This window comes from Coturnix japonica, chromosome 2, assembly GCF_001577835.2.
Source record: "Coturnix japonica isolate 7356 chromosome 2, Coturnix japonica 2.1, whole genome shotgun sequence".
In the NCBI taxonomy this organism is placed as follows: Eukaryota; Metazoa; Chordata; class Aves; order Galliformes; family Phasianidae; genus Coturnix; species Coturnix japonica.
The window spans coordinates 34,098,023-34,120,340 of record NC_029517.1 but is presented as its reverse complement, the minus strand read 5'-3'; the positions used below and the strand labels follow the sequence as shown (position 1 = coordinate 34,120,340).

Sequence of the window (22,318 nt, the reverse complement as noted above, 5' to 3'; positions counted from 1 at the left end):
TCAAAGCACACACCAGGTCAACACAAGATACAGTTTTCATCTCCATAAATGAAGTTTAACTGAACTATAATGCAACGCTTGGGAAAATATGCAAGGTAATAGTACAAAAGAACAGCAATCGCCATGGGGATTAAATACTGAACTCTTTAAAATCTAATTATTTTTGTATTGGATGCTGAATCCGGGCCCACCCAGCTTGTGCCCAACTCAACTGCTATCTGAAATATAAAGGCGAAACTAGAATACCACATAAAATGAGAAAACATGAAAGCGGAGAACAGACTGATGCTAACATCTTCAAAGCGTTCTATGGAATGCTCGGTAAGTGCAAAATAACTCCATTATATATCATTAGGACAAAGGAGTGAGATTTCTCCCAGTGAAGTTCCTTCTAATGTGCAACACATTTCCAAGTCAAACATTATGACCTTTAATTTCTCCAGCCTCAGGTACAGTTTCTCTCTTTACCCTTCAAGGAATATAAATATATCATTTCCAGCACGGCCCCCTGGCTTTCCTACAGCAGCATCCTCCCCCAGAAGTTTGCTCCATCAGATTCTCTAACATACTGAATCAAAGCTTCAGCTGGAGCTACACTCAGCCCACAGAGGCTGCACCTGTATATGCTTCATCAAACACCTTAAGAATGCCTATCAAGCATATGACACCCGTTAACACAGGCTATGCTTCAGCATCATCTCTCAGGATGACCAGTTTCTTCCCACTCTATTTAAGAAGGTATATCCTTTTCAGTAAAGTCATTTTCAGGTTAGGAGATGTGCTCTGCTACAGGCAGTGTTGTTAAGGGCAGTGCAGAGTAGGGTCTGTTATCCTAAGAATTACAGAGGATTCAGAGACAGCAAAGTTTTCCTCCACTTTTCTTTGGAGCCTTGCCAAGGAAGAAAGATTCAAGGGAAACTAATTCTTTCACTCCAGGCAGCTTAATCTTTTCAGAGGTCAAGGCTTTCAAGATAGCCTTTGACCGCTCTACTACTTTACTAGTGTTCTGTGATCAAAATGATACACTGGGTTTTGTTTCAACTAGATGTTTCTTTTCTTCTTGGCCTAAAAGACAAATATAGGAAGTCTGTGGTAACCACTTTAGTCCTGCCACTTCTAAATGACTCACAAGCAGTATTTATCAGTTACTGCATCTGGGCAACCTGAAATCAACAAATTCATAGGAAGAAAGCAAGAATAATTTGATTGTATTTCCCACATTAGCACTAGCACAGGTATCAGCACAGGAGACATTGTAAGAATCCATGTTTCTCAATCAAGGTTCTTCATTTAAACCTGACGTCCCCAAGCAGTATGAGCACGTTGTAAGACTACTGCTACTCTTTCTCCTACATCCCATCTCCACGTGACCGAGGTGATTACTATTTTATTTGCATACACACATGTGGTTTGTAAACCAGTTTGGGCTACTGCTTAGGTGAATGACTCCCTTTAAATGCAACTGCTGCAGTATAACAAATCTCTATTAAATAAGCATTTTCAGGCCTCAGTTAGCAGTTCCTTTTCTATTTTATTTTATTTTATTTTATTTTATTTTATTTTATTTTATTTTATTTTATTTTATTTTATTTTATTTTATTTTATTTTATTTTATTTTATTTTATTTTATTTTATTTTTTTAATTCCAGCCTTTTCACCTGGGTGAGGGTTTAGATCCAAAGATAAAGGCAATGAGATCACCATCCCAGGCACAGAACAGAAAGTAGGGCTGAGCAGGGATGATACAACTGTAACTTGGTTTTTGTGTTAAGGAACTTCACACTTAGCACTTGGTAGGCACGTAAGGTCTGCTAAGGCATCATGCTGGAGAAGCTTGAGATCCTTAGGAGCACAGGAAGCAAAGACAAGGCAAAGCACATAAGGGATAATAAAACTCCCTCTTCAAATGCTTACTAGGCTCTTAACACAAAATATTGTGGATAGTCAGACCAAAATATCCTGTACAAACTAATTAAAACCAAAATGATGAAAAACTATTCTGAAGTGAATTCAGCTTTAACATAAGACAAGAGGGATGCATCCATACCATCAGAGAGCAACTAAACAATGATGGATGGGTGCTCAACACTCTTTGTGAATCTGAGCCCTAACTTAGGGCTGGAATTTAAAGCCCTGTTAATACTACCAGAAACTCTGTAGTTGGGCTGGCAGGAACAGATGAACACCTTTTTCTTTTATTTGGGAAGCTACCATAACCAGCACATTGAGGGAAGGGATCGTCCTCCCACTCTGCTCTGTGCTGGTGCAGCCTCACCTCAAGTACTGTGTGCAGTTTTGGGTGCCACAATATAAGAAGGACATTAAACTATTTGAGAGCGTCCAAAGAAAGGCTACGAAGATGGTGAAAGGTCCAGAGGGCAAGATACATGAGGAGCAACTGAGGCCCTTTGGATTGTTTTGCTCAGAGCAGGGAAGACTAAGTGGAGACCTCATTGCAGCCTATGGCTTCCTCATGAGGGGAGCAGAGGGCAGACAATGATCTCTGCTCTCTGGTGACAGCGACAGGACCCAGAGAATGGCATGGAGCTGTGACAGGGGAGGGTCGGTCTGGGTGTTGAGAAACGGTTCTAAACCAGAGAGATTGTGGTCAGGCACTGAACAGGCTCCCTAAGGCCATGGTCACAGACCCAATCCTGCCAGAGTTCAAGATGCGTTTGGACAATGCTCTCAGAAACATCATTTGAATTTTGAGTGGTCCTCCGTGGAGCAAGGATTTGGACTTGATGATTCTTGTGAGTCCCTTCCAACACAAGATATTTTATGATTGTTATTCATGTGGCTGGTATAAGGAACTAACCTGCTCTCCGCTGAGGGCCTGGACTATGACAAGAACTTTCTATTACAGACTACACTAAAGTCATCTGGGACAGTCATTGGTATTTACCTTATCACTGCAACTACTTTTAAGAAGTTAAACATACATATAAGCGCTTTCAAACACAAGGCAAACATGAAGCATATACACCAACCAACCTCTTCTTAAACCCAACTCTCTTTCTCTGGCCAAGCATGTAAACCACAAGATAACATTCACTTACACTGGTATTTGCCTTGTAGCATTAGAACAAAACAATGTTGGAATACAAGAGCTTCACAAATACAACACGCCTGCAGAAAAATTTGTACAGTGAAGTGAACAACTCAAGTACCCAATAAAATAGAAGAACTAAATTCCACTTTAGAGTAGTACAAGCATACAAAACCATAATGCTTATTGTAACTTTGAGGTACAAATACTTGCATTTGTATCCTTTGCCCTCTCCCCAAGTTTATTTACTTTTTAGCTTCTCAGAGCTGTTCTGATGCTTGCATTACCTGCTTAAGATCTCTTAGAAACAAAAACAGGGGAAAAAAAAAAGAGAACAAACTTTAAAGTAGGGACGAAGTGGATTGGAAGAGCTATTAACATTAGTTAACAGAAACCAGTGTCATATCTGAAATGAGCTTAAGCACCTTCTCAACCACGTGAGCTGCATTCCCATTAATACTGCCTGCCACTCGATGGCTTGTTAAGCATTCATAACAGAAGATACAAATTACAGGTCTCTTACCTTTGGAGGCTTGAAAGGATATTCTGGTGTAAATGTGATGTCAAGAAAGAAAACACCTCCCTCGTAGACAGAGCCCGGGGGTCCTAGAATAGTCGATCTCCATTCGTAGATGTTATCACCTTTGGGGCCAGCACTAGGAAATAACAAAACAGAACTGGTTTAGAAATATTACCAGAGTTAAATAAGTAGGACCTCTTCCACTCACAAATTATGACGTGAAGGAATGTTTTCAGTGCTACACTTCATACAGCTCCTGGAGAAAAAGTGATTAAAGTAAATGGAATGCTTCCAGAATCTCAGAAACCTTACCTGGATCTATTAGTGTCCCAGACCACTTAGCGAAGCTGAGAAATTAGAGGTGGTGTATGTTTTTCAGCTTATCTCACCTGACATTTATGAATCATCGCTGCCCAGAACTCCTCCTAAACAAGCTACAACATCTCAACACAACAGAAAAATCTGTATTTCAAAGAACAAGTTCCTATTGTACTTCAGAAATGACTGCACCAGTTCCACCTTGATATAACTGCACCACATCAAAGACCACACTAAGGAAATTCAGGATTTATGTTCACTCTATTATTCTGTATTCCTGTATTATTCCTAAACCATGGCTCACTGTGTAAGTAAATGGAGGGAAATACACATGTGGAGATACCCTTAAATATCAAAATTTTCTGCACTTGTATCATTTTGTCACACTGAGTTCTAAAATGAAGTCAAACTCATCCGATAGACCTTGTATTACAAAACTGCTTTCTGTGAGGAGAATTAAAATCACCATGTCGAATTAAAACACTGCTTTCTTAAATCAGCTTTGTCTAATCCTAGATTCTCCAGATACCAGCAGCTCACAAAGAGCAATACAAACTAAAGGTGTTGTCGAACACAAGTGTCTGCTTGCTGAAAAAATAATTTTACTCAGACCCTCAGACACCGTACTCTGCAGTGTGCCATATGTCTGAGTATTTCTAAGTACAGCTCAACCGATAAAGCCATTAATGGTTTAGGATTCCACTGCTACCTTTTTCTTCCTGTGCTGCTATGCAAGTATTTTATCCATTAGATGCTAGAGCCAAAAATTCCTTTTGCACACAGTGAGGAACTGACACAGCTTTTTCCACTGTGTGTGTCTATGATTTTAGAAATCTCTTCTCCCCTTGTTCTGAAAGGGCTGGACTTGAACATCCCTAACGCAAAACAAAGGGCCAAAACGAGACAGAATGATTATAGCAAACAAACAAAAAGGTCCTTTTCACATCAGAACAATCATGGAGAACACTGCTCAAGAAGGAAGGCAGTCTAATAAGTTTAATAAACACGTGACAATATGCATCTGATGAATGTGAAGGGAACCAGAGTAAGTGCCAGGTGCTAGTAAGTGTCACAAAGAAACACACCATTACAAAAGCATAACGAGAGGGATGTGAGACATGGGGGTTTTTTTCGCTGCTCTTTGCAGTACTGCTGAACATGCTCTTGACAGCAGTGAAAAAACAAGGGAGAGAGAAAGGAAACCAGCTCTGTTATCAAATCTCTCTAGAATTTTATTTTCACATCAAACAAACAAGTCCTTAACATTTTGATGCCAAATAGTTCAATGACAGTGAAACTATGACTAACAGTATGTTTCCAGGGGTAGAAAGCATGCAGGAAAGCAGTAAAAGGAGACAAGATCTCTGCACCATCCACTGGGGAAAGGATCTTTGCACCATCTGCTGGGCAAATATAGCTCTTTTCAGAACACAAAACCTCACACAGCTCCAGATCTGTACTAAAGAAAAGGGAAAGCCATCCCATCCCAAACATTCCTGGCATCCTGCTCCCCCTTAATGACTCTCCCTTGTCTTGTACAGGTCAGGACTCTCTTGGACACCATTCCAAGGAATCACCTCTTTATGTATTAGCAACCTACTGACATGCACCGTTACTCCAACCTCACCAGTGATCATCCTCTCTTCTCTCTGCTAAGGATGGAGCTACTGAACAGAACAGGTCCTTGAGCTTTGTTACCGACAATTTACTGCTGGAATTTATGTCACAAAAGCTGTCAATTGGGAGCACTTCAGCATTCAAGAAATGTGATGCGTGATTAGCACTGAATGCAGCCCTCTGAACCAGTAAGACACATTTCAATGTCCCTGTATTTTATTCCCAGCTTCAATCCAAAGGACGGTCAATAAAAGAAATCCCATAGACTTAAAAAATAATATAACAGTGTTAGAAATCTTTTGTATCTTATTAGGTTTCCAATTAGAGCTCTCACTGCATGCAAGTAACACACTGCTAGACCTCTGTATTAGAAAAGTGCAACACCTTTGTAAGACATCAGAAAGCTTTAACAGTGATGTACCAAGCTTTTTTTATACACATATAATTTAATTAATGAAGCAAAACAGCTGTAGATGTCCAATTTTTACTTATTAACATTGATTTCTCACAAAGGAAAGACTGAAAGAGGGTGATGCAAGTCAGCTTCAGCAATATTGCCTGAGTTTAAATAAGGATTAGGTAATATCAAGCAGCTCAAGAAGACCTAATCTTAACAGAAACACAAAGATAATGGAACACAGCATAAGTGCAGTGGCATTAACTTTCAGTAGAGATATAAAAACACTCAAAGGTTAAAAGATTATATATATATTTTTTGTTTTAAATCCTTGCAATTATCTGCTTCAAAAAGAAATTCACTGGTGCACAGATACAGGGCTCCTAGAAACAGCTTCCACATTCCCTGCTGTGTGTCGCCACTGCTCAAATTAAGTGCCCAGATGGACTAATGCAACATTTTGAAGTTGTCCAATGCGTGACCATTGGGAATGGAATTTTAACTGATTACATAGAAACTGTTTCCACTTCAAGATGAGAGAATGAGAACTACATATATCTATATTAAGCTCAATAGCCCACATCTTCACTTTCAATGAAAGAAATGAAAGACCAACAATACAGACTAAAAAATTACATCTGAATGAAAACTGGAAAAAAAAAAAGATAGATAACAACATCAACTCCATCATTACAGTATCACACAGCATTGTTACACAACACTGTAGGCAGGCATCTCTATTCACTGGAACAATAGTGACACACTCAGTGCAGTCGCAATGTGCTCAGTGACAGCTATTCCTGATTGCCCCCAACTTGCTGCTTGCTTGTCTGCTGCAGCGTTACAACTCCTGTCCATAGGAAACTGGGCAGTGCAATGGTTGCATTTGGCCAAGGACTCTAAATTTCTAAGTCTAGAAGCAGTGTTCTGAATCTCGACGTTGAATGCAAGGCAGAGAAACTCAAGGCATACACGAGACCAAATTCAATGCCCTGCCTGGGCAAAGCCCCAGCCAGCCTTGTGTCACTGTGGAAAAAACAAATCTAGCTCTGCCTTTCTTTGCAGGTGTCACATTCTTTCTCAATTTAGAAACCAAACAGGTAAATGAGAAACACCCGCAATATAGGCTAGGGAGCAGAATAAAGTCCAGCTGAGAAGGCTGCATACTTAAATGCCTTGTGATACAGAGGGAGAAAAGCAATTGTAAGCAGAGGACTCTGTCTCAGTGATTCAGGGTCCAAAGAGAGGACACACACATACATATTTTTTCATGTACTGAAAAGGCTGAAGTGACAGATAGGGTACTGCAAGAACAGCCAGCCTGTGGCTTTCTGTGTTACAAATAAAACCACTGCCTCAAGCCCTCATTACAGGAGGCTAAGCTGATATTTTGTACACGCAAACTCAGTTAGCCTTCTGCCCAGGCATTTCTGGACAGATCACTTAGAACACCTATAGCACACAGGGAAGGCAGGATTTTCTGGTGCTCACTGCATATAGCTCATGGATGACAGTCCCCGTAAACACCACTGACATTCTCCTGGAAAGTCCCAGGAAGAAGTGACTTAAAAGGCCTATCATTTACATCAACTTTTGGAAACTACCTAGACCTTTTTATGAGCTGACCAAATGGCAACATAACCTTTTCCTCCAGTAAAAAAAAATGCAGTCCCGTGAATTGTCCAGTTTCTGTTCCTTGGGACAAAGAAAACATGCAACAGTGAATCAATGCAGTTAGTGACAGATTAATCAAAACAAGGCAATGCTACAGACACTGGGCTAATAACCTGATATATCAAAGAAATACATATTCGATTTCTTAAGGAAACTAATTCAGCCAAGTAGTTTAAGACAGCAGAGCTGCCCTCCCATCAGGATCACAATAAGTACAGTTCTATGGTATCTTGAAGTGATTAGCAGCTAATGAAAACCTTTGAGCAGCAAAGCAGGTAGGCATAAGGGTCTCTGGCAGGAAGCAAACGAAGTGTCTAGCAAAGCCACTAAAAAACACTCATAGAAAATCCTTCATTCAGTGAAATTCTGCTCTACAGATCTTTAAGCAAACTATGTTAGAAATGAGAACACCCAAGAATAAAGTGAACTATAAACAAAAAAGAGTAAGCAGCTGATCTTTTGGACATAAAGTTACTGGAAAAACTGTATTAATACATAGCAGTTGTCAACACTTACATATGCTTTATCTAATAAAATGCATTATAACTTCTATTACTGCAGTACTGAGATATGCCATATACATAATGGACCCCACTAGGCTAAGCATGCTACATAACAAAGTTGTTTTAAATAACCTTATTATGTTTTTCAATTATAAAATAAACAGCACTACAAAGTTATTAGGAAGAAATCTGATCGAACAAGACAGAACTAGTTGAAAGGATAACCCGGGTCATCCATTTTATTGCCAATTTTTGGTGATATAATTTAAAAGCGGGATCTAACTTTCCCCGCCTCCTTTTCTAGTAAAGAAAACAAACATAAAATACAAGGGGAAAAAAGACCAAACCAACAAAATCCCTCCTAGGCATCCATGGATAGTGAATGGCACCACACTGAATTACCAAGTGAATATGCGAGCCAGCATGACACTGCTGCTGTACACAGCCAAGATGTCTAAAAACGATGGTCTGACCATAGATGAGATGACTGTGAGCTCACTGAGAGATGAGGAAAAAAAGAGTAGGGGGGAAAAACAAAAGTTGCAGCTGGCTATAATTAAAACAAAAGGAGGAAGTGAAGAAAGGAAAGGAGAGGTAAGGGAGTAAAGATGAAACATTCTATTGCAGCATCAATCCAAGCTAGAAAATTGAGATATCAAGACTTAATTCTCCACCTAATGCATATTCTGGGACATGGTTTTCAAGTACAAATTAGTAAATATTATTCTTCTTTGCTGTAATTCGCTGAAATTACCATCTTAAATTGAAAAAGGTAGTCACAATATTTTTCGCTCACACTAAGTACCTCACAAATCCCACCACATTTCCCACAGACAAGAGCACTCACTACATTTCTGTTTTAGCATCTGGGAAAGCTTTTCCCCTAAGTATCAGGCTAATGTAAAATTGGGGAGGAAGGTTGAAAAACTGTACATAAATTGCACAGTGCTTAAGCTGGAGGATAAACTGTGCAGTGAATTATGTTCTCACGGGGTTAAAAAGGAGCTAAATAACTAAATAGTTCTGATAATGGAGCTGATAAGGTGTTATACAGGGATTTATAGGACTTCAAGGAAAACTGTGTCAAGGGGATTTCTTTGGGGAAAGAAAGGGAGGAAGGGAAGGAGGGAAGAAAGAAAAGACAACTAGGTTTTTATATATAGTTATATATAAAGTACTTGGCAACAAGATCACACAACAAGCAAAAAAGCCTGACCCTTGCCAAGACTTCACTCTTCTCAGCTAAAGCAGAAAAATAAATGCCCATAAATGTTTGCACCTTTAAGACGTTCACCTGAAATACTTCACCCTTTACAAAATATTGCTGTGGAGTTACTACTCAACTACTTCATAAAAATAATTGAATAATTTTGATGCAAAGTTTGATTTTTAAATCAGGCTTCAAAGATTTCAAATAAAATCTCACTTAGCAGGGAGGTCAGGAGGAGACTTATTATATTCTCAGGAGAGTGCTGCAGCTCTATTTAGTTTAACAATAATCATTTCAATTTAGAAGCAAGTCCTCATAAAAAGGTTCGAGCAAAATTAATCCATTTAGCATTGGTTCCAAAACTGACAATAAATCCAGCCTGCTCAGCTCCCAAGGGCTTCCATTTTCCTTCGCACTGGCTTCTTCCTAGCTTCTCTATGTCAAAGAACTGAAGTTCATCCTACTGCAGATAGGAACATTTTCAAAGTGTCCAACAAGACTACAGAGAAGTGGACCAAACTCGTAAGCAACTCTGCAGCTTCACTACATACTTTACAGTATGCAAATACAACATCAAACTTTTAGAAGTTAATGATATTATCTCCATTGTATGCAAATCTGTTTCTTTTCTCTCCTCATAGGTTGGCACCTTGACCAAAAAAAGAAAAAGAAAATTAAAATGCACTGGCTTGTATTTGACCCTGTGTCTCTCATTAAATCATCCTATGCACAAGAAAGCAAAACAAATTGGGACAGAGCAGAAGAGAATCTGACTTGCTTAACAAGTTAGCAATGGCTTATTTAAAATGACAAGAAGATGAGATGGTAGAAACCGTGCTCTGCCAACTTAACCTTGTGTTATTTTTACAACAGTTTCCTTCCTGCCATTTGTCAACTGGTCTGTTAGCTGCCAACATGGGGACAGAAACTACTTCACATCATCAGACATTATTTCCAAATTTAGCACTTGTGGCACAGATGTGTAATTTACAATTGGTAAGCAAAAACAGGCAGTGTCAGAGATGCAGTGTTTTTGCAGTTACGCCATTTTCTTGGGGCCTTCTCATTTTCCAACACATTTCTGGTGGTTCGTATGGACATGTCACTAGAAAAACTATTTGTTTCTGTAATTTTGATTTTTTTGGTAAAGCAAACATGCTCTTGAAGCGGCTGCCCTGCATCAAACAGACAGTTCTGTATTTAAACACAATGAAAGAGAACCAATACTATTAACAAATACCAGTGTTTTTGTATCACTGATCTCAATGTAGCATACGCCTCACCATGCCAGAATTGAGCTGGAACCTAAATCAGCCTCTCTGTCCTCCACAAGCATTTCCAGGCATGGAAGATGATGAAAATCATCTCCCATGCATCTACATCAGCATGGGAACTGATGAAAAAAAACACCATCATGCATATTCAGGCACTCAGAAGTACACTAACTGTAGAATTTCTAAGTTAACTACTTCGTTGGGATCATCACTATCTGGATGCTTCACTTTCTTTTAAGTCACTTGCCTCTTAAAAAAGAAAGAAGAGGAGAAGGATTCTTCCTATTTCCTAAGTCTGCCCAGCCAGCACCGAGACAACGCAGCAGATGGTTACTTTGCAGTTTATCATCATCAGTTAGCACAATAGATCCAATTATAACTAGTAATTCTGTAGATGAAAAAACATATATGCTAAATAACTTAGATTGAGATGACAACAGCAAACCAGCTTGGAAAATCTGGCCCCAGAAAGTTAAAGATGACATGTAATGCTTGGCAAGAAGCCCCCACAATGCTGGAAACTGAAAGCAGACAAGGCTCTCAAACTTCCTCAGGCTAATAAGGACATGGTTCTTTTTGCTTCACCCAACTGTCTCCTCAAACTAGCTGTCATATGTCCATGGGAATGCACTGGTTATTTTAAAGAGGGCAGACAGTGCACTGTCAGACTAGAGCTGCATTACCACCTCTCTTGTACTGAAATATGGTAATTCTGTTGGAAGTCTGCCCTCGGAACAGAGGACACGGTGTTTTAAGATTTCTAGTTTACATGCAACTTTAGGTTACTACGAGAACATACCCAAAAGAGAATAAATAAATAAATAAATCTGGAGCACATGGTACATGTGTAGAACTGATGCATCTGTCCCACTGCCTACCTCTATAGCTAGAAAACTGCCTGTAAATAAAAAGGCTACACATTAAATCTATCAGCTGATCAAAACCAACAAGTCTCTTCCCCATTAGATCAGGGACAGGCAGAGATCACTTAACTAGAGAATGAGGTCATCACATTATCTTGGTTTCACATCATTATACTGCTTCCAATCAGCATACCAACAGTGACACGGATAACATTATGTTGTTAATTAAAATACATTATGTTTTCAATGACGTATTTCAGTGATACCTGAAACTGAGAAAGAAAAATCTCATCTGGATGCCTTCCCCTTCTCCTTTATCTACACTAAGCTCCTTACATTCATTTCCTTTCACTGTCATTCATTGAACAAATCAGGATCACTGTATATGGATTAGAGCATTTCACCACAGGTGGCAACAGCAAAATTATCAAACCACTCTAATAATAATAATAATAATAATAATAATAATAATAATAATAATAATAATAATAATAATAATAATAATTCTTACACTTCTCAAGACCACAAAAAATAGCATCAATTATGCTACACAGCCCAGACCACTTGTTTTATTTTCACAGCTATAAATGACTATCAAAGTTGCCCAGCAGAAGTCATGACAGCACTGCTTTTGAGTTTTTAGCCAACATGCACAGACTAGAAATTTTTATCTGAGAGATTTGAGATGCAAGTTTACTGTTTTGTAAGGTTTTCTTTCTCTAATATGGCACAGCTGCCAGTCAATTACATAGCAGACATGGAAAACTGTTTATACACCACTGCAGGTTGGCCTTGTTAACAGTTACAAACGCACCAGGTCACAGTAGCAAATCATTATTTATTGTAGCAGTAATACATAAATATTCTGAATATGACTTTGTGGGCAAAAGCCTGAAATAAAGGTATATTTTAAGGAGTTTAAATAAAAAGCACAAGCTTTAATTTTCTTTTTGATAGCACTGCCACAAGGACAGCTTGAACATGTGTTTGTGGTGGCCTTCCCAAGTTTTATTTATTTATTTGTATTAGGAAGATCAAACTTAATCCACATCGGGTGCCATAAGAAGACTAAGCCATGCCTTTAAACAACACATACAGTGCTGGGGTGAACTTCCAGGCCTGATTCTGTACAGTCCGGGTAACTGGTGAAACTTTTTTTTTCCTCCAGAAGACTATTTGGTGATTGATTTGAAGTAATTCACCCCAAAGCAAAAAACGCCATCATTTGGCATTGGGTTTTGGCTTTTAAAATTCACAGTGCCTTCATTCCTTCACATTTTTGACAAACGTAAGAAAACATTAAAGGCAAAGAAGTGCCAGGCAGCGAGAGTTTCAACTTCGTGCATTACATCACTTACACCTCTTATACAAAGCACACACAGGAAAGCCAGCACAGGCTCCACTCCTCTGAAGCTCCTGAAGAAGAGAGAAGCCTTAGCAGCAGCTGTGCCTGGCAAGGGATGGAGGTTCCCAGCAGGCGGGCAGAGGGTTTTTCCAGGGAGCCCAGGCTGAGGCATTCTCATTACCCCTCCTGGTCCCACCTGGCTCAGGAGCCATGTTCCTTCAGCTGATCACTGGCTTTCTTAGGTTAAATTTTAACCTTTTGCTGTCATGAAGAAATGTGCCACACTAAAGGTTTCACCGTAATTAGCTTAAAACACTGATGTTAATTAATACTTCAGAGGTATGTTCTCAGGACCCCGAGGTTTTTCTAGCACAACAAAAGTGCTGATTTTGCTCAGACTCCCTGGGCAGCCTACAAAGTTCAGACAAGGATCTTAAGTGACATTTAGTTTAAAAATAATAAAATAAAAATCACATTTCTTTATTGGGAAGCATTAGCAATTTAATTTGTAGCTATTCTGATGGGAGATTTTGCTGTATTACATACAGACACAAGAAGGAAAGCACACCTCCCATGCAACTGTTCCTAAAACAGCAGTTTGCACATTGTTAACCTTTTAATCTGAACACTGTTACAAGCAACACCTTAAAGAAACAGTGAAAAGAATAAGGAAGAACTCTTCATGCATTCTGGGAGCTGTGCATCACTTTTGTTACTCTATTGCTACTTCCATGCTAAACAATGGCAACAGAAACTCAGCGGCACACCTACAGAACCTTCACAACTGACACAGATGTGTAACTTGCAGCTAATTTTACACTGAATAAAATGATTTTGAGAAGAAAAACTGAGTATATTGCTTATAATTAGGAAAAAATATGACATGGACATAATGATATATTTGCCATAGTTGTATGGCAAAACACCTGGGAGAACTGACAGCCTTAGTAAGCACGCTTGATGCTATTTTACATACATATCAACAGAAGAACAGAAATCTACTATTAAGGAAAATGGCTTGTTTCCAGTTGCTATAGCTCAATTCACTTTCATTTCCCCACTAAAAGGCATTTGGGATATTCCTTTTAGTGAAATAAACATTTTCTAACTGCAACACATTTACAGTGTATACATACATTTATAGTAATATCATTATGTTAGCAAATTCTCTTAGCTACTTTAGGTAATCCCATCTGAACTAGCAAGAGAAATGAAGAGAGATTTCTTCATTATTTAAGTGTCTTTGTCGAGATTCCAGTTTAGAAAGGTCAATTATTAAAACCCCTACAGCACACACAAGGCCTTCTCAAATAAGCAAGAATGGACAAATGCCAAAGGCAGCTGATACTCTCATTGTTACAAAAGATCTTCAATGAACTTTTATACTGGGCTTTTAATCAAATGTAGTTAAAGCTTATGATGAGACAACTCCTTTTCCAATTACGGCAGGCTATCTGAAAATAGTTCTGCTGAGTCAGAGAAAGGTAAAACAGATCACATGAACACACAATCATCAATAAACGTTAATCATCCAAACAGCGGTATCATGAAGAGAGCAGCAAACCTGCCAATACTGAAATTATTTTTATATTTATAGTGAATTAATTAAGAAAACCCCACACGTCACACATGGAACTTGTGACCTACGAGTTAAAGACACTGCAAACACAGAATTTGATCAGGCAAAGTCAACCTTAAGATTAAATACTAGAGTGAGTCACTGTTAGCTTTAAAACTCAATTATTTGAGACTAATATTAATCTGACAAAAACTGGTGAGGCTGAACTTTGAGCACTGTCATCAGTTTTGGGTCCCTCACTATAAGAAAGACACTGAGACCCTGAAACGTGTCCATGAAGGGCAAAGTCATGAAATGACAGGACAGGAGCTTAAGTCTTACAGGCAATGGCTGAGGGAACTGGGACCGTTTAGTCTGCAGAAGAGGAGGCTCAGGGGAGATCTCATAGCCCTACAACTGCCTGAAAGGAGGCTGTGGCAAGACGAGGGTCAGCCTCTTCTCCCAGGTTACAGCAGAAAGATGAGAGGCAATGGCTTGAAGTTGCAGCAGGAGAGGTTCAAGTTTAATAACAGGATTTATTTATTTTTGTCCTCAGAAAGAGTGTTGAGGTGTTGGAACAGGCTGCCCAGGGAGGTAGCAGAGCCCTTGGAGGTGTTCAAAAAACATGGCGATTAGTGGGCATGGCGGTGTTTGGTTATGGTAGGAATAAATGATCTTAGTGGTCTTTTCCCACCTTGATGACTCTGTGATATTACTCTTAAAGACGCTTTTGTCATACATGCAAACTCCTCATATGCATGCCATATTTTATATATATATATATATACACACATTTTACTTTTATAGCATGATTTATAAATAAGAGATTGACTGTAAACAGTTACCCCCTTTGAAACAACATTAAAATAAAGCTGGGTCCAGCTATTAGCATAATAAAAGCTGCGTTACTGAAAAGATTTTGATCGCAGGTCAAATGCAGATTTTGTCACAGAACTTTGTTCCTCTACGAGCTAATCAAAAGGAATCACCAGCCTGGATAAGATCTGAAGCACACCTGTTCCACTGCCCCATCTCTCACTGCATTGCAGTATTAAATAGGCAGAGATGAGCATTTGATGTCTCCCTTCCAGCTCATCTGCTTTCCCTGAGTTACCAACACACTTGTCAGTAATGAGCTGGACCTCAAAAACAAGCATCCATGATTCCCTTCTGAAATCAGTATTATGAGCAAGCTGGTAATTGTGTCTGGTTCTGCCCTCCATAGAAAAGTCTTTTTGAAGCTTGCTAAATTCCTGTTTCAGCAGTGTAATATAGCATGGAATCTGTATCCAATTTCATTCTGAAAAATAATTTAAAAATTAGGTTTATCCATTTTTTAACCTCATTTCACACAATCACATTTCATATACCTTTGTTCTTGTACTAGAAGATAAAAGAAAATAAGGTTCCCATCTATTTGCTCCGGAGAATTAAATTAAGAAAAACAAATATTTGGTCTACTATCTGAAGTAAACAATAATCATATCTTCACATAACACCTCCAGTTGTCGGTTTGCTTGTTTTTAATCATTTCCATCTCCTCTCTAAAAGCCACCTATTTCTCTGTTTTTCTTTTTGAAATAAAATGAACAGCATTACACAAAATTTGAAGAAGGCACTTGTATGTATGTATATATTACATATTAGTATTATAATCATTATGCCATTCCTCTTGGTCATACTTATTGTCAGCAAGGTGCACTTTTGAAAGAACCCCTTCTGCTCCCGCATCCTGTAAAAAGACAGAATGTTGCATTCTTTAAGAAAGGATAAGCTCTAAGAGCTTGTCATCAATTGATGCTGCAGCTGAGCATTTTTAGATACAAGCAACAGGCTTTGCTTCTGTTGTTAATCTCACTGTAGTTTTTAAGATAATTACAAAACAGCAGAATCTTACAAAGGAACACATACAAGCACTGGAAAAGGAGCTGAATGCCTCTACAGGAGACATCTTAAGATTCTTTCCTTTAAAGTCAAATAATGTATTCAAGTTGCTTTTCCTAAACTCCCCAAAAGAGAATCTGAATATTCTGGCTACTGCCCAGGGACTTCTAAGTGCTGTTCCTATTACACTTCTGCTCAACTACTTTTTTTCTTTTCCTATTCTACAGATGTTAAAGAAGAAAAAAAATAAAAGACTTCTGCATATCAAGTAGATATTTCTCCTCCCTGGCCTCAACATGTAGGAACTGTATGGTTTAAAGCCCTGCTGAGATTTGCAGGCATAAATGTCAACTACAATACCCAAACCTTTTAACATATTTATTACTTCAGTCCTGATATTCTTCCACTCTGTGGAATTAATTCCATAATTCAAAGTGCCACTTGTTAAAAAGCCAAGACATGCTAAAAAGCTTCCTACGATCATTGCTATCTTTACAGAAATATAGTGATTTCACTTCTCACAGCATACTTAAGTTTAATCAACTTGGAGGCTCTTGCTCTGTGTGGTATTAATCATTCATAAGTCTTAGGATTCTTCTCCTCGCTTTGCAGGTCTTTTCCATAGGCATTCCTGTGCAACCTGATCAGAGGCAGGGCATAGTGTTTTTTTCTGGGATGAGCTCATATGGAAAAGGACGTGGAAATGAGGTATGGGGAAGGAAAACATATTTAAGGAGGATATCCAGCCCCAAAAACATGCGAGATGCTAAGAATGGAGGAAGAAAAACATGTACAAGCTGTACAATTCCAGACAACACAATTTCTGTTAAGTCTCAGAATTCAAGTAAATTTTAGTCTGCAGGCAAGCATAACTCAAAAGAACAGAAGAAAGCATGCTCTTCTGATACACCTCAAGGTAAATTTGCATGGGTTTAGTATGGCTCCAAAATCATAATTAATAAGAGTTATTTTGAATAGCCATGATAGTGACATGCCTGCCCAATTCTACTTCAAATCCTGTTACATTCTTTGTCTCAATAATTTCCTGTGACAGTAAGTTCCATAGTCTAATTATATGTATGAAAGACATATAATACCTTCCTTTTATTACTCTTATATTTGCCACCTTTAATTTCAATAGAACATATCTTTGTTCTTCTGAGAAAAGAAAAACAGATGTTTCCAATTTATTTTCTTCTGTACTAGTATTCAGTGCAGCATGAAGTGAACAGTTAAATAAATGACTTAAGTATTTCATCCTGGCAGTGTTCTTCCAGACAGAGTGAACTTGCCTGCCTACAAGCTGAATTAGAGAAAAATGAAGGAAAAATGAAGGAAAGAAACTGAAACTTCATGAATTCGAGGCAAGAAGATTATGAGATAACATCAGAAAACAACTACAAGCATTGAAGAAGTCCCCTGTTCAATGCCAATACACCTATATTTGAAGACAAAAATCTACAAACCCTAAACAAATGAAATATAACGTGTTGCTGTACATGTAGTTGCTAGTGATTGAGAAGGACAATAAGAAAGAAAACCCATCACGTCACCTAGACCTCTGATATCACATATATTAAATTCAGCATGCTATTTTAAGTCTGGCTGTAGAAGCTGTTACAGTAAACAGCTCCAACTTGCTTTGTGAGCATAAGCAAAGTCTCAGATGTCATCACCAGTGTCACAAATGAATGGTATAAAAGGGACTGATGCCATAGTTCTGCAAGGACATTTCTACAAATTTTGTCAAAAAAGGGTACCTCCATATTTGCATGTAACGGCTACTACCAGGCTGAAAACCACACCAAACTCAAATATGACTTCAACCAAAATGTTAAATAAAACAGCAATCTCCATGGAAAGGCATTAACTTTATAAAAATGATGGAGGAGATCTCAAAGAGGCATCAGAGCATTACAGACTGCGACACTGGTTACAACTTCAATGGATACTCTGCTTGATTTAGCTACTACAAGACAGAAAAGGACATTTCAGAGAAACTATAGGACTCTCCATTACCTAGGCTACAGGATTGATCCTGAAACACAAAGATTACCTACCCTCAAACCCAGTGTCAGCCAGCAGAAGGTTGACAAAGCATAATTCCAAACTCACTTACTCTCCAGTAACAGAGGTAGCGCTGCAGCTCGTTGCATCCAAACCAGCATCAGACCACTCAAGCAAAATCACAGAACACAGGGAACAAACTCACTTCAGAAATCTGGCAGCTTCAGCAGAAAATCCTGCCCACCTGTCAAGTACCATTCAAACCTGCTCTGTGCATATTTGCATTATTTTGGCTGGAACTCTCTCCAGCTAGAATACTGAAAACCACATGACAGCAAAATAGGAGGACAAACAGAAAATGAGTATCCAGCACCACCAAGATCACAGTCTTTTTATGTCACTCTTCTTAAATGAGGGTTACGAACTCTTCATTATGAATAATTCAGTTGTTCTTATGCTTAGGAAAATGATAAAAGCAACAGAACCGTTGACATCACGATGCCTCATTTTACAGTGTCATGGGATACCCGATCTTTGCACCAGCATCATTAATACACATTTGTTACAGGTCAGAAGGCATTACCTGTATGTGACCAGCTTTCAGGACTTGAAAACATATTTCTAGAACAGAAGAACTCTTGTTGACAGTACAGGTCATTTGGATCAGATTTTTTTATTATTATTATTTTCTTAAGGTATACTTTTAACAATGAAGGAATTCATGAAATGAAGTGACCTTACACAGCTCAAGTGCTCACTTTTTCAAGCCAAAACCCTCTGAAGACAGAGAGAAAGCCACCAGTCTGCTCTGATCAGCCCAGGGCACAAGAGCACAACTAGTTCTTACTTGCTGGTAGAACTGGATGGAAAAAGGAAATCCAGGTTGCTGAAATATAAAATGAAGCATTTTAATCAAGTGCGATGCCATTCAGATTGAGTTTTCAAGAAATGCTGTACAGCGTTAAACAAAGAGTGGTAAAAGTAGTTCTTGTCACACACACTCAATATTCCATGTATAAAATCACTGTGTATATGCCTCCTGTGTAAATAAACATGTAAGTGTTACACACGCACACACAACCTGTAGTCTCTGTAGGTCTACTAACACACTTCAGTGGCCATTAAAATGACTAGCTACTGCTACAGTAACAACACAGTAAAACCACAGATGGTTTGGAACCAATAAAAGAGAATGCGCTCACTTTAGCCCCTTTGTTGAGGTATTTGTGAGTTCACATATGCTCTTATACTATCTTCCATAATGGCAAATCTGGAATTTCATCATCACTTCAGCAAATTACTTCTGCTGCAAAACGATGCAGCACCGAACACAGCTAATACCTTTTGCTTTCAGTCACGATGACAAACTTGGCCTTGCCATTTGCATCACTGGGACTAACGGTGGCAAGTCAGCATTATCCTTGGCGTCTGATCTTATAATCCTTTTCCAGATAACTATTTCTGTGCACGTATGAGAAATGGAATGATGGGAAAGGCAAATTGAAAATAGCCCCTTACTCCCTCAGAAACACAATTGCTTTCTGGCAACTGAACTTGAAAGGGGTGTTTGCAATCTCCGTGCACACTCTGAACGCACAATGAGCAAGAAGTGGATCAGATGCAGCACTGTGCTCTTCAAGCCATTGAACAGATAGTACCTAAAGGTTTTACTATTTCTAAGTTACTGCACATTACCTTATAATCTACTAAAATGAAATGGTGAGCAAAATATAACTGAGCTAAAACCTACATCATTTATTTCAAAGACAAAGTCTGGCACCTACATTATATTCCCATTTTTCTCGGAACGATTTAGCTACTGCAGAACACATACTGAGGTAGAACAAAGCACTGTTTTAGAGCCTTCACAACTGTAAAGGATTTATCTTTAGATGCTGGCAAAATCCAAACACACGTTCCATCTATTGAGCATCTTTTCATCTTCACAGTTTGTTTTTTATTCTTTAAACCCAAGTTGAACATGCCCCCAACACTTAATGTGCTACAGAAGGAAGGCAACCAAGCTCACATATGTTCTTGTATAGTGGAAAGCAGAATCTACGCCACACAGGCTCCCAATTAAAGCAGAATACCCTCAACTAAGAAGATGTAACTATTAAAAATATCTTGGCAGCTGTGACCAGTGTGGATGAAGAGTTGTAAGAGAGGCTGCCCAGTGGCTGTTTTGCTGCTTTTAAACACTTTTCCCACTAGAGCTAAGAACGATCAAGAGACTCATCATCTACACAAGTACTCTTACTGTAAACAGCTAAAGCTGAAAGTCAGATGCGTTTCATGATTTTACTCCTAAGACACGCAGTTTTATTCCTAGTATCAAAAGAGGTGAGTAAAAAAAACCAAACAAACAAAAAAACAAAACAGAAAAAAAACAAAACACAGTAATTTAAGTCCTTGTTACCTTCAGCACTACTTGTAAAGAGGAACTCAAACATAAAATAAACCACCTTGCATAATCCAGTGAGGGTGCTAAGGATGCACACAGGACCAATCCCCTACAGGCATGCAAGCATCAGAAAAAGCAGTTCAACACAATTTCCCTCTTCTAAGTGAATGTCTTAATGCACACAGCAAGACACATATTCCTTCTTTTATTTGCTATGTGCTCACTTGCTCTACAATTATTTAAGTCTCCTGAAAATCAGAGGACAGTCAAGTTGATGCAGAGGAGACAAAAAACAATCCCTGCCCTCACCCTCACCGCAGCCCCAAATGAGCATGGCATGCCCTATAGCTTTTCTTACACTGTGAAACAGGATAATAAATAGGAATACGGGAGCAATATGAATTTGAGCATGGCATTATTACTATAATCTTTAAACAAACAACCTATATGTTTGCTTTTCATTAGCTCCCGATGGTGGCAAAAACTATAAATGTAAAAGTTAGAGACATAAAGGGAAAGAAATGAAGTAGCCAATAGCAAAGACTTCAAGAACACAATCCCAGTTTGTTTTACAGCTGCTTTACATAACAATAAAAGTGTAATATACCATGAGTTTACTGGCAGTGTGTACACAGACAGCATCACACGGCAATAATAAGAGCAAGCACAAATGATCTCTTTGGAACAATTAAGCAATTTGAGAAGCACCACTATGTCTAGAGCTAATGGGTCCAAAGAGACATAAAGGTCAAAAGTGTGAGTTTCTCTACTGGCCAGCAATCTTACACATAACCCTCCAGAAGAGAGAATAATTGCATAATCATATTTATAAAACCTATAAGAGAATAACCCAATATAAAAAACAGCATGTTAAACGAAAAGAGGTCCTTCCTCCAGAAGCCCAAAGAAACGTGCATTCTTCCATCCAGCAACCTCAGCATAATAAATAAAGGAAGAATAAAGACGCTTACTCCACTAGCATATAATCAGCTGAGAAAAATAAAATCTCTGGATATACATAAAACCATAAGATACTTGAGGAGTTCGGTAGAGTTTGACATTTCTAAAGAAAGAATGGGTAAATAAAACATAAGCTAAGACCCACAACTCCCCCAGTGACCTTGAACTCTATTAACATGAACACAGAGAGACACAGAAACACTTGTTTCTGCACACAGTTCATTAAGTAGCTTCAACAAGGACTGAAATTTAGCCCTTGACCTAGCAGGCCATTAGGACATGACACATTCTCTTCTAGGAAAGCCAATCTAGCTAAACATTGCAGATTCACTATATTTCAATATTCAGAAAATGAGACTCTCCCACTGGAAGTAAAACATTTGCTAAAGCAGCATTTAGTGTGCACATGTGAGAATGACTGGTAAAAATACTGAACACGGGATATTGCTCTTGTGTGGTATACAACTGTGTACCTGTTAAATGCATGCACAGACTCACCTACTGCATATTTTAAACGCCCTCATAACCCCAAAGTGAAGTTTAGATACATCCTCTTGACTAGAAACCTTTTAAGATAACAAAATACACTTTCCCAATGAGCAAAGAGTAGATGACAAATATCAGTTCTTATGTGTACCTTGCATTCAAATTGCCAATTTGGATAACTCCAAGTAATTCAAAACCACTTTCTTCTTTCCCTTTCATCAAGCTTCATTTTATTCATGATCTGAATGC

The 22,318-nt window shown here is 38.6% G+C and overlaps 1 protein-coding gene across 1 annotated transcript in view; it reads right to left on the bottom strand.

The window, feature by feature from the left end:
* The window catches only part of LOC107309289 (ubiquitin-conjugating enzyme E2 E1), a 42,894-nt gene that overhangs the window by 3,718 nt on the left and 16,858 nt on the right, over positions 1–22,318 (bottom strand). The window contains 1 exon segment of the mRNA XM_032442342.1: positions 3,573–3,705. Coding sequence (XP_032298233.1) covers positions 3,573–3,705 — 133 coding nt within the window.